This window comes from Sinocyclocheilus anshuiensis, unplaced genomic scaffold (assembly GCF_001515605.1).
Source record: "Sinocyclocheilus anshuiensis isolate Anshui unplaced genomic scaffold, SAMN03320099.WGS_v1.1 scaffold306, whole genome shotgun sequence".
NCBI lineage: Eukaryota > Metazoa > Chordata > Actinopteri > Cypriniformes > Cyprinidae > Sinocyclocheilus > Sinocyclocheilus anshuiensis.
The window spans coordinates 807,518-821,045 of NW_015544175.1; the positions used below are offsets into that span (position 1 = coordinate 807,518).

At 38.1% G+C, this 13,528-nt stretch overlaps 2 protein-coding genes across 8 annotated transcripts in view; one reads left to right on the forward strand and one right to left on the reverse strand.

Moving 5' to 3' along the window:
- The window catches only part of LOC107696123 (sialomucin core protein 24-like), an 18,225-nt gene extending 7,653 nt beyond the window's left edge, over positions 1–10,572 (forward strand). Inside the window, exons 3-6 of the mRNA XM_016496309.1 lie at positions 6,201–6,272; positions 6,453–6,506; positions 6,985–7,041; positions 7,121–10,572. Of these exons, the coding sequence (XP_016351795.1) occupies positions 6,201–6,272; positions 6,453–6,506; positions 6,985–7,041; positions 7,121–7,281 (344 nt within the window). The 3' untranslated portion in view covers positions 7,282–10,572. The remainder of the gene's footprint in view (positions 1–6,200; positions 6,273–6,452; positions 6,507–6,984; positions 7,042–7,120) is intronic.
- Positions 10,573–12,399: 1,827 nt separating this feature from the next.
- Positions 12,400–13,528, reverse strand: part of LOC107696099 (centrosomal protein cep57l1-like) — a 4,980-nt gene continuing 3,851 nt past the window's right edge. For all 7 annotated transcript variants that reach the window (XM_016496268.1, XM_016496270.1, XM_016496272.1 and 4 more), the window contains 3 exons: positions 13,135–13,364; positions 12,906–13,050; positions 12,400–12,776 (listed from right to left, as the gene is read on the reverse strand). In XM_016496268.1, the coding sequence (XP_016351754.1) occupies positions 12,528–12,776; positions 12,906–13,050; positions 13,135–13,364 (624 nt within the window). In that variant the 3' untranslated portion in view covers positions 12,400–12,527. The remainder of the gene's footprint in view (positions 12,777–12,905; positions 13,051–13,134; positions 13,365–13,528) is intronic.

Sequence of the window (13,528 nt, forward strand, 5' to 3'; positions counted from 1 at the left end):
ATATTGGCCTTTATAAAGGTAAATGACATCCTGTGGTAAATATTAAAAACATGCAGATTTAAGTGTGTAAAAGCTGACAGAAAACTGATGAAAATATTGCTTCAGAATAAATTGTTTACACCACCAAAAATCTCGGTGATGCGACACTTTTGTTTTGTGGGAATGTTTTGTATGGGATATTATTGTCTGCTGATATGAAAAGTTCACTGTATATCGTAATAACAAATAGCATTTTTGACAGTGATGAAATTTAGTTTTCTTTTTACATTTAAACGCGTTAAATATTACATATACGTATGTAATATAGTGTGTATTTCCATCACAGGCTTGGTCTTAAATTTCACATAAGGTGGTATTAAAAAGGTCTTAAAAAGTCTTAAATTTAACTTCCGCCGATCAATCATCCCAACGTGATTATCGGCTGATAGTGATCGGTAGCAGATCAATCGGAGCACCCCTATAGTTTGCTATCCAGTTGTTTTTCCCCATTACGTAAAGAGAAAATTAAAAGCATAACCTTTAGTTTTCCTGTTCCCAGATTATAATTGCATATTTTGCTACCAACTCATCTGAGATTAGTATGGGTCTGCACATTGTTGCTTCTAAACACAGATCCTGTAACGGTCTAAAGCATTCCTAATGTCGTGTACAGATAATAGAAGATTGTAAACCAGGGTTTTTGTGTTTGCCAGTTCATTGACTGCTTAATGCTGGCTTCGGTCAGTGTGAGCCTGAAGTAACTGCCCTTTTATCCCTGGAGTCCTTCTCTATGCCTCTTTGCTGATGGATGACGTGAAATGAATCATAGAGAGTAAACATACTAAGGAAACGCACACACTGTTGCTATGGCACTCAAGGCTCTTCAGGAAGAAAAAAAAGGAGAGAAAGAAAGTGTCCGTATCATGGGTGAAAGGAGTGGAAAATTCAAATTGCAGCAGAAATTAGTGAATAATGATGAATTGATGAAATATGTTTGATATATTGTTTTAAATAAAATTCAAGCTTTAAAGATATAGAAGGTCTTAAACGTCTATCCATTTTAAGTTAGATTTAACATAGTATGAGAGTTACCATCTACACCAGGGGTGTCCAAGCTCGGTCCTGGAGGGCCGGTGTCCTGAAGAGTTTAGCTCCAACCCCAATTAAACACAGCTGAACCAGCTAATCAAGCTCTTACTAGAAACTTAAAGGCAGGTGTGTTAAGGCAAGTTGGAGCTAAACTCTGCAGGACACCGGCCCTCCAGGACTGAGTTTGGGCAGCCCTGATCTACACCATATGTGTGTTAAGGCAAGTTGGAGCTAAACTCTGCAGGACACCGGCCCTCCAGGACCGAGTTTGGGCACCCCTGATCTACACCATATAAGGTATGTGTTTTTGTGTATATATACAACATATAAAAAAATAAAAAAAACAGGTGTAATGCAAAATATAGTTACAGGGTGGCAAATAAGCATATACGTTTTAACAGAACAAAAATAATAATAACCAGTTTCTGGCACTGTTGGATTTTTTTTTTCTTTACTTTTCTTTTCTTACTTAAGTGACGACGTGACGTGTAGGCCAAGTATGGTAACCCATACTTGGAATTTGTCCTCTGCATTTAACCCATCCAAGTGCACACACACACACACACACACACACACACACACACCAGGAGCATGGCAGCCTGGGAGCAACTGGGGGTTCGGTGCCTTGATTAGTAGAGTGCTGTTCGTTCACTCCCCCACCTACAATTCCTGCCAGTAATGAGAATCGAACCCTTGACCTTCAGGTTAGAGTTACAACTCTCTAACCATTAGGCCACAACTGCCCACTGCCACTGCCATTTTGTCATGAATGACAGTGAAGAGCGTGCCATCAAGCTGAGTGCCGATTACCTTGATGCAGCCAGATCAGAACACTCTGCAGGTGGTTGAGGCAGACTGGAAGCGGAGGCATTACCTAAGGAAGAAGAGCGCTTGATACATGTACACTAGGGCACATGGCAGTTGTGTCCTAATGGTTAGAGAGTCTGACTTGTAACCCAAAGATTGTGGGTTCGATTCTCAGAACCGGCAGGAAATGTAGGTGGGAGTGAATGAACAGCGCTCATGGACTCAATACATTCTTCCACCCTCAATACCCACACTCAGCTTGACGGCACACTCTGCACAGTCATTCATGACAAAATGGCGGTGGCAGTGGGTAAATAAAGAAAAGTAAAGTACATAAATAAATTAATAAAAAATGAGCAAGGCAACGGACCCCTAATTGCTCCTGGGCGCCGCAGCAAAATTGCCCTCTGCTCCCGGGTGTGTGTTCACTACTCACTAGTCAATATACAATTTAACATATATGAAATTTGGCCACATTATTTATTACTTGATATGGCATGCATTAGATATAGGGCCGAAACATAAACATAGGTATATAAATTGGTAAAGCGTGATTCATAGTTTTGTATCACTGAAGCATTAGAACATTTCTGTTTTAATAGTTAGAATGTAATTAGCGTGTGAGCTTGTTGTTTGTTTTTGTGTAATTTATTTATTTTGATTTAATTACTTTTTATTTAGAAATCTGTCTTCTGGTTAGTAGTTAAACAGTTTATATTACACTGTCTACAACAATACATTTATAAACCACTTCCTTCGCACTTTCACAGGTTTTGTTCTCGATCTTAAATTAAACTTCAGCTGTCATTCTCCACATTCAGAGCGTCTGTATTGTGTCTCTAAGTATGAGAGTATGCTTGACAGCAAGGAGAAGTGGTCTGACGGGCCTAAGCAGGTGTAATATATGTAACTGCACCTCCCCCTGTAACAAAGCTGGCATTGTGCTGTCAGCTCCCCAGAGATGACGCGATCGGTTTACACTGATTCAGTGACGCATCATACTGAAAATATCTGGGTCTTTCCTGCTGTAGTGCAGACTAGTGGGTAGTATAAACGGGTTAAAATGTTTCAGACTCTTTCGATTATTAGAAATAGGTTTGCAAATAGTTGAGAGTATTTCTTATTGTGTCTAGGTACAAAATATGGGGTAAATGCTGGTGTTCTGTATTTAAGACAGGACTTTTTGATTCACTTTGAAGGTGTTCCTGTAAAGCTGTAAAGCTATTGTTTTCATGGCCTGTTTAAAACAATGTTCAGGCTTAATCAACGTGCTGTGACGTGAGCTGTAAATACGCTCATTTGAATTATTGATGCATGGCTCTGTGTGGGTGTAGGAGAAAGGTGAGATGACCTGGTACAATGTTTGCACAACAAATATTTAAACGTTTCACTACATCAATTGCATTAGGTATTAATACCTGTTTGCTAACCTTATCTGATATAATCATAATGTGATAGCATGCTGTGTAGACACCTGTGTAGATTATGATGTATATAGTGATTCCCTTACAGATTTGTGCCACACAGATTCATAGACATGAATCTGTATGTGTGTATATATATATATATATATATATATATATATGGTGATTCTCATAGGCACACGTGTACTGAGACAGAGGCACAGATGTTCACTCTATTCTGTTAAGAATAGAATCTCAATGGCAGGTTTTGCGGTCTAATCTGTGAAAACCAGATTAGACCGGTTGGCATCATATTCATTCATCTGATTGCTCTAGAGAGTGCTTGTGCAGTCCTTTTAAAGTAATGAACATGTATGCATTTCCCTTCAATCCTTTCTTGAGACTGGGTAGCTGAATTTGTTTTGCCAGCCGTACAAACTGCTGAGGGCTGAGAAGCGGTGTGAAATGCGTGGACATTTTTGCTAGTGAAGCACTTATTCAAAAAGCAAGGAATTGAAAACATCTTGGTGTTGTCATAGTGTGGAATTTCAACATGAGAGTTGTACCTTTCACAAAAGCATGTGACATTTCTTTCTCAGTGTATTCTGTTTTGAGGCCATAAAGAACACAATGTACTTCCAAACACCGATCTATAGTTTAACCCACCTGTTAAGGCTTTTTCTTGAGACTCAGTTCACTGAGAAACTCTTCTTTTGACATAAAATACTCAAAGCCCATCTTGGTTCAGTTCAGGTCACTCATATTGGAAAAAAAAGTCTGTTATGCTTGACTCAATGTATTGTAGAGTTACAAAGTTGTAGCAGCAGCCAAATGTCTTTTATACAGGCCTAGACAACATTATTTCTCAAACCTTGAGAACCTAGTTATTTGATATCTAGTAATATATATAATGTTACTATTTTATTTATTATTTTTATTTTAATATCTTAACAAATTCCATATGTACTGAGATGTTATTTGGCATGATTTCGATTTCTACATTCTACATTTTTTCTATATTTTTAAAGTATTTTATTTCTAAATAATTTAAGGCATTAACTAATTGATGAATATGTTTTCTGTGTGACAAGGCTTTAAGCACATATATGAACAATACGCATTCGTGAATTAGTCTGTTGTGACTCTCAGGGCTTTGTGAACTTAAAGGGTTAGTTCACCAAAAAATTAAAATTAGCCCATAAATTACTCACCCTCAAGTCATCCTAGGTGTATATAACTTTCTACTTTCAGACGAATTCAGTCGGAGTTGTATTAAAAATTGTCTTTGATCTTTCAAGCTGTTTCATGCTTTAAAAAAAAGTGTCTCACACGGCTCCGGGGGGTGAACAAAGGCCTTCTGTAGCGAATCGATGCATTTTTGTAAGAAAAATATCCATATTCAAAACGTAATAATCACTTGAATCTAGCTTGCGCTCACTGTTGTAAACCGAAGCAGTTCCAGGGGAATGACGTATGGAGGTCGGCTTTGTGCATGCGCCGCTCAGAAGTGACGCACGCGGAAACGCAGCGGAGAGATCAAAACAAAACAGCGGTCACTAATTAGAAGTACAAAACGAGGATCTGTAAAGAAGAATGTCGGGAGGATTTCGATATAAGCCAAGAGGAGACAATGCATCGATTCGCTACAGAAGGTCTTTGTTCACCCCCCGGAGTCGTGTGAGACACTTTTTTAAATTTTTTTATGGATGGGCGGATGGGATTTAATTAAGTGCTTTTGGACTGATGCATGCAACACCCGCTGAGTGCCATGAAACGGCTTGAAAGATCAAAGACCATTTTTAATATAACTCCGACTGGATTCGTCTGAAAGAAGAAAGTCATATACACCTAGAATGACTTGAGGGTGAGTAATTTATGGGCTAATTTTCATTTTTGGGTGAACTAACCCTTTAAGTCAACGACAAACTTTAGGAAGACAACAGTGTCGGTAAAGTGGATTACGAAACAATGTGTAAAAATTGAATTATTGCTATCAGTAGGAATTTCTGCGCTGAGCTGTCTGTCGTATTTGCACACAATGCTATTCATGTGTGACAGGAGGATACTCTAAATGGAAACCAGCTGATTGTGACACAGAGGTTTCTGGAAAGTCTTCCTTGATTCCTCCTACTCTCTCTTATTATCTCTTTCTTATATGAATATGACATACTGTCAGTTTCTCCTCTTATTTCTGGGTCTATAACCTTTTTATAAGTCAAGGGAGTTTCTTTATTCTTAAAACTGATGGTATGTAAGGTTGATTGAAGAATCGATGCAATTGCCCAGTTCTTTTTACATTTTTATAATTTATTATCATTAGTAACCACACCAGCCCAGGACCTCCACATCCAGCATCTTCACCTCCAAGATCGTCTGAGACCAGCCACCCGGACAGCTGCTGCAACAACAATCGGTTTTCATAACCAAAGAATTTCTGCACAAACTGTCAGAAACCGTCTCAGGGAAGCTCATCTGCATGCTCGTCGTCCTCATCGGGGTCTCGACCTGACTGCAGTTTGTCGTCGTAACCGACTTGAGTGGGCAAATGCTCACATTCGATGGCGTCTGGCACGAAGTGTTGAATTAATCAGTACATTTTGTTTCATTTTTCATGTACTTCTGGTTTTTATGACAAGTTGATTGTGAGTAACATGCTTCAGAGATCTTTTTTCCCCACCTCCGGTGCGCAGCAAAGACAATTTGCACCAGTTTGCAATATTTGAGAAAAGCAGGGAAAAAATGCCAACTTGTGAAATCTTCAATCAGTGCAGCTACATTATTTCAGTCAATCCATCAAGATTTAGATAATCATGTTTGAGTAGCAAATTCCAGCTTTTTGCATTTCAAATGCACAGTGACTTTGCTTGGTCTTGTCTTTTTTTTTTTCGTAGAATAATTTGTTTTGTCTTCACTACATTTCAGGTGGTTCACCTAAGTGTTATAACGGCAGTGTTGAGAGCCAAACAATCAGCTGCGTCAATGTGAACTGCACAGGTACGTACTGTCCTACTATCTCAAGCGCCTTTTTTTAATAGCTGAAAAAGAGTTTGGCTGTAGCATTCATTAACTGCCAAAAATAAGCAATTGGGTCATTAGCTATAAATGTTCTGTGGTATGACCAATTGTATGTTGGGGTGATGCGAGTTTAATCTGTGCGTTTTCTCTGTACTGCAGAGCCAACACTGACCCCGCCAGTGAGCCCCACCACCACAAACGCTACCATTAATGGTACGGCCATCCAGGCTCATCTCATTTGCATTCATACACACCTTGAAACGCATACCTATTTAATTTAAAGCCCAATGCCAAAGTCAGTCCAATGTCAATTTTATTTAAGTTACACCAATATTAAAAACTTTATATTGTTTGACCATAAAATATAAATAAAGAGCCATAAAATACATGGAATTACAAATAACAATAATAAATAGAAAAAATAAACACTAAAATCATATAACAATTCTTTTAATTAAAAAGGCACATTTAATAAAGATTAAGGCCAGTTATTCTTAATAATTTAGGCCACTTACACACTATGAAATAAGTTATGATACCGGTGTTACCTGCTAATAGATATAAAAAATAATAATAAAAAAGCAGATACATCAAGTCTACATCAGGCTGTAAGATTTTATGTATCTGCTTTTTTACTGTTTATTGTTGATGTAGAAAAATGATTCTGAACAGCACTTTTTTTTCTGTTCAGCTACCACGACAGTCCCCACCACATCAGTTGCTCCGACTCAAAACAGCACAGTCACAAGTAAGTACAGCTCTCTCTTACAGAGTGAAACACTTCCTTTATCCTTTTAAGTTTAACTGAAAATTTGGCCTTTCCACAGACACCACGACCATGTCACCTACTACTTCTCCATCTAAATCATCCACATTCGATGCCGCCAGTTTCATCGGGGGAATTGTGTTAGTCCTTGGCCTTCAAGCTGTCATCTTTTTCCTTTACAAGTTCTGCAAATCCAAGGATCGCAACTACCACACCCTGTAACACGCTGCCACCTGGAGGCACCACAAAACCCACACTCCAACCCAAAAGAGAGTGGGAGAGAGAGAGACACATTATACTCACAGATTCGATGATATTTCTTAAACACTCTCATGATCCCCCATGTTCATCCCCCTCATTTTTTTTTAATTTTAATTCCTGTGATTTGAGCTTTATTTTTCGTTAATGTTAGAGATCTCACAATCACTCGAGTTCATTAACACAAATACACCCCACACACAAAGTAAAGCCCCAAGCCTTTTTGAGCAGTGGCATTATGGGGTATGCGAAATGTGTCCTGCTTTCGTGTACAACCACAGCTTTCAAAGTTATGTCCGTAAATGTTTTTCATGGTGTCATGGTGTTTCCCCTGAAAGGCATCGGAGGGGGCACCTTCTCATCATACCTGCGACAATACCGGTACTTCCCAATTCCCAGTGTTAATTTCAGGTATCTTCACTAGGACAGTGTTTTTTATACAGTTACCATGACTGATGGTTCTCAATATTCTATCGAGTCCATCATCATTATCACCACGTTCAAAAATAATATCTGTATAGTTCAGGACTGAATGAACAAAGTTTTTCCCCTTCATTTCAAATCTGTTCTGCATTTTCATCACATAGTCCTTTGGGTTGTATCCATCTGTGTGTGGTGTTTGATTTCAAACCCTTTTTTGGCCATTCCTCATTTACGCCAACCAAGAGAACCAAAATGTTTGCAATAAATTACATTCCCCACCTTAGTCCCTCACTGTTAACTATCTGTAGTTAGAGAACCAGTAGACAGCAGTTCTCAAAATGAGTTAAAACTGGCATCTCACTCCTTTTTTCTTCCCCAAATGTGACAGTGGAGTGCTGGGTAATATCAGAGATGCATTATATACCCGTAGTTAGCATCCTATCATTGTGGGGGACTTACCAGCTTATCGGCCATTAAGTTGTACTTTCGGAGAGTTGGTGGATTTGAAACATTAGGAGTTCAGCCAATCCATTTCTACTAACAGCCGAAATAAGTCTTCATTAAAATTAGTCTATTCTGCGGGACATGCGAATAGATTGAGGCACTATGAGAGCGGAGGATCCATGATCCCATTCAGAATGATTGACAGTTGAGTCAAAGTGCCTTTAGGTGGAGGCAGTGGCTTGCTGCCTTAAAAGTGAGCCTTAAAAGTGTGAATGCGTTCGTGTTGGGCCTTTATCGAGGCCAGGCTCTGTGTTAGTGTGTCTGCCTGTATGTCAGTGTGTTTAAAGACACGCATGCGTGCTTGTTTCGATGAAGTAGATCTAGTGTCTGCCAGCTGGACTGATCGCTATATTATACAGAGTAGATAATTACAAGTTAATTCATTTGTTGGATTAATATGTCATGTTTTCCAAAAGCTTCATTTTTTTTTTTTTTTTGCTAGCGCAGAAATGTCGGTCAGATCCTAGCACTCCCATCAGATCAAAAACAGATCGATATTTGTACATAATCGGAACTCTTTGACCATAAACTGAATCAATATCATTAAGGCACTAACATGTCTTAAGCTGAGGTGTACATACTTCAGGGCGATTAAAACAGACTTGTACGTAGAGCCTAATGTTTTTTTTTTTTTAGAAGCTTTTGTGTTAATTACCCTTAAGAGAACTGAAATGTGCCCTAGAAAAGTGCATTCAGGATATGTTTTGCTTATTCTTTCGTTTCTCTCTATCGCTACAATCATCTGCAGATTTTGATGGAGTCTTGGAGCTGTGACAGACTCATCATTTAATGCTTGGGTTTGATTTCTTGAAATATAATTATTGAGTTTGGGTGAATTTATTTTGAATAGACCTACACTACGCCTAATTCCTGCCTTACTGAGCTTATTTCATTTGGTACTATGTTCATAAAATCATTTGTCTGTCTAGTGTGTTGGCACGTTTATAGGCCGAGGGCCTGTAATTTTTTTCCTTCATTCCTGTGTTATGAAATTTGAAATGTAATAATTAGCTTGCTGCTAATACCTTCCTCTGCGAGTTGTAATGTCGTTGGCTTGGGAAGTGATTCACGTTATTTGGGTTGCAAATTTTGTAATGGCAGAAAGGAATCGTTTTGTTTGGTGTGTGCTTTCGTTTTCATCTGCTTTCTTGATTTTCTGATGTCGAAAATGTTTCATTCCCAGCATTGTGTTAATTGCAGGTTTCTCAGAAGATGAATGTTAAGGCCTCACTTTCTTTATTGAACCACTCTAATTGCTTGTCCATTGTCGTATCACAGTGCTTAAATGCCAAAGGTGTCTGTTTTAGCATGAGTCACTGAAAAGCTGCTATAATGCTTCACAAGCTTCATAATGCCCATAGTGTAGTCAGATGAAATCCTGTTGTTTGCCATTTTGCTTCAGCTTTGCCAAATTAAAAACACTGTTTACTTAAGAAAAGTTCAGACTACAGTGTTTCGATTGTAATTTCTTTTAATAGTTAACATAAATACACAATTACACAACTCATCACAGTATTGTCTGTTTAGCATCAGGCTACATCCAAAGATCCCACGTAGTTGCAAATGGATTTTAGCTGTGCATGCAAAGGGCTGTAAAGGACATTCTACATTTTCGGATGAGCTATCCATTCATTCCAAATATAGAGCTCAGTCAAGGATGCTAATGTTTGAGAAGGTAAACAGCTCAAAATCCTCTCACACTCAAAGAATTCAACCTAACTTCAAGTAGTCTTTGGCCTTGATTTCTTATGCCATTATGTTTGTGTGCATGCATGCATCAGATTTCCACAGAAACAGCCGTTGCCATTGCTCTGAGCTAGTGTTGCATTCCTTGCTGCACCTTTTGAATATAAAGTGCCTTAATTAAGATTAGATGATGAGAATTACTATTGTCATGAAGAGTTACACTCTAAGGGACTTGGACATTTTAGAGTGAAGGTTTGGTCTATTGAAGTTGTGAGCGGATAATGAGAGGTACATGGACTATAGCATCTAGCTTGTGCCACTATTTTATCTAATTACAAAGAATTGAGTTACTAATGTTTTTTTTAAATAACTGTAATTACCTATGGCCTGTTGTCCAGTAGTGCATTTTTTTTTTTATTGCTTCATATAAACATGCACATGCTCCACATATGGTCTTGTCAATTAAAAGACACTTACTGTTGCATCTGTGTCCAGAAAGTCTGCCTTAATAGTTTTATGCTCTATTGTGTTGGTTTTATTTCTCTGGAACTTTCTTTTGTTCTTGTGTTTTCCATCGTTTCAGATCTGCATTCACAATTAGGTTGCAAATGTGATTAATTAAAGTTTGAGTATTGTAAAACAGTTGTGGGTGTCGTTTTATTTTGCCTTTTTCTTTAAGAAACCTTTGTGACTGTCACTCTTCAGTACCATATATGGTTACAGCCACTATAGAGGTTCATTCCCACCTCAAAGGAGTTAAATAAATAGTTAACTGCGACTTTATATCTCCCGATGCACCATTCAATCTGGCAGTGTCTTTTTTCACAATTGTGACTATTTATCTCCCAAGTGTGACTTTTCATTATCTCACAGTTGCAACTTTGTATCTCACATGACCTGATTTACAGGTGCATCTCAATAAATTAGAATGTCGTGGAAAAGTTCATTTATTTCAGAAATTCAACTCAAATTGTGAAACTGAATTTACATAAATTCAATGCACACAGACTGAAGTAGTTTAAGTCTTTGGTTCTTTTAATTGTGATGATTTTGGCTCACATTTCACAAAAACCCACCAATTCACTATCTCAACAAATTAGAATACTTCATAAGACCAATAAAAAAAAAACATTTTTAGTGCGACATTCTAATTTATTGAGATGCACCTGTATTTAAATAAGTCTGAGGTGGAAATGGCCTTCCATTGGCCACAGTTTGAAGAATCTCTGATATTATTTAGAATAAAGAGCCTTGAGATGATAAAAGTTAACAAGTCCAGTGAGAATTCATTAAAACGTCTTTGAATCCCTAGACTATATTTAATATTTTTCAATGTCACTATGTCCTATAAAACAGTCCTTAAAACAAACTCTGTAATGTTTAACTAACAGGATATGCGCTCACCCTGAGGGTCAACTCAGTTCTTGCTTTGCATCAAATGCTTCGATTTCTTCTCTGGACAGGATGTGCATGTGTTGGGATTCAATGTTTTCCCCCGTACCACACTACTGACAATATGACCATAAGGGTCATGAATCATTTTAGAGAAATGCAGAATTACAAGGACATGTTGCATGATGCACTGTAACAGCCAGTCAAAACTGGTTAACATGCCGATGTCATCATCTTGCCGTAATCAAGGGTTGTGAGCACCAAGAATCAATTATATTACATTGTGTGTGTGTTTGCCAGTGCTTCCTGTATTCAAATGAGTTTATGCAATACTGATTTAATCTGTACTGCGTCATAGACCATAATCCAATAAGACCGTCTGAACAAAACAGTTACATTTAGAATGCGTTTGTTCATTTTTGTCATCTGCTCTCCTCTTATGTGTATGTGTATATATGTATATGTATGTGTATATATGTATATGTATATGTATATGTATATATGTATATGTATATATATATTAATATTTGTGGTTTCTCAAGGTGTAAACCATCACTCTGATTTGTGGTTGTAACAAGATCAGATGTCAAAGAATGGGATCATTTTGTTGTGGAAACAGTGAATGAAACAATGTGTCAGCTGATTGTAAATCTCACAACACAAAAGCTGATGCTGTGGGAACAATACTTGTTTTCCCCTCACATTTTTCATCACCATCACTACATTTCCTGGTGTTATTTTCTCACACTTTGAGTAGGTGAAGTAAAAAGTCTTATCAACAGCCATTTGTAGTGATTGTGTAAAATGTTCATTTAAATATTTATATTTGTCTTATTTCTAGTTTAAACATATCAAACCAAAACCTGTAGGACAGGACTTCATTTTATCAATTGGATGGTGAAAAGTGATCAGAGTTTAGTGTGCAGATAAATAAAAAGCCAAGTTGGTCTATACTTAAAAATATATGTAGATATTTTATTTACAACTTATTCAAACAAAAAATATTACCAACAGAAATAAAAAAATCAATTAAAAAGCTCATTAACGTCATTGAGAGGTATATATATTTTTGAGTAAAATTTGAATTAAGATGCAGGTGAATCAGTGTTTTTTGATCTTCTGAGGGCAAAGATCAGGTGTCATACCACTGTCCTCTTGAGCTGCAACTCTTCAAAGCCCTGGATATGTGTTTCAGGACAATGTAACTATGTCTCCCATGCAATGTCCTGTTTGCGGAGACCAGGGCACAGTTTCTGTGTCTCTCTGAGGAGCCTCAGGGACTCTTGACTGCTCCTGCTCTGTTTCTGTCCCTTGCTGGCTGAGGCTTTGACAGGGGACGGTGGCAATGGTTGTACCCCACTCTGTGCCCTGGTTTTGCCCTCTACACTGGCAGCCTTATGTGGCTTCTGCTGCTTCTGCCTGGGGCTACAAGATGGTTGGGAGAGTTTCTGAACCTACAGGAGCAAAAACAGCTTGATATGCATCAGCGTTTTCTATAGGATGTTTTTATTTAAATACTATACAAAAAAAAAATCTGAAAGTGTAATGTGTAACTTAAGCTGTAATTTTAAGTACAAACTTACTGTTTGCTGATGTTTGCGCAGTTTGGAGATTTGAGCTGCTTTCTCCTCCATTCTCTTGACCAGACAGTCCAGCTCTCGCTCCAGATCGTCATGAAGCTCTCGTTTAGAGGTCTCGTCTATCTGCTTGACCAACTCCTGGTGTTCACTGTCACACACAATGTTTATATTGTATCCTACTCTCCCCGTCAATGCATTACAAAAAATCCATGGTCAAGATGGTGTGACTCACAAGCTCATCTGTCCCAGTTCATCTTGAAGGGCGAGCAGAAGATCAGAGAGGTTGCCCAGTGCTGGAACTGCTCTGCTGGGGGAGGACGGAGGTCTGCGTTCGGCCCGCTGGTTCTCAGAACCCGACTTCTGCAGTGCGCTGACTCTCTCACACAGCCGTGGATTTCTATGCTTCATCAGGTGCAACACACTCTGGACATTGGCATTGACTGAGTGACTGGGACTGGTTGACTGAGAGAGAGAGAAAATTGCTCAAGAAAACATTTATTATCATCATCACCAATACTGAAAACAGTTAATATTTTTGTGGAAAATGTGTTTCTTTTTTTCATGATTCTTTGATAGAATTAGAAATGATATATATATATATATATATATATATATATATATATATA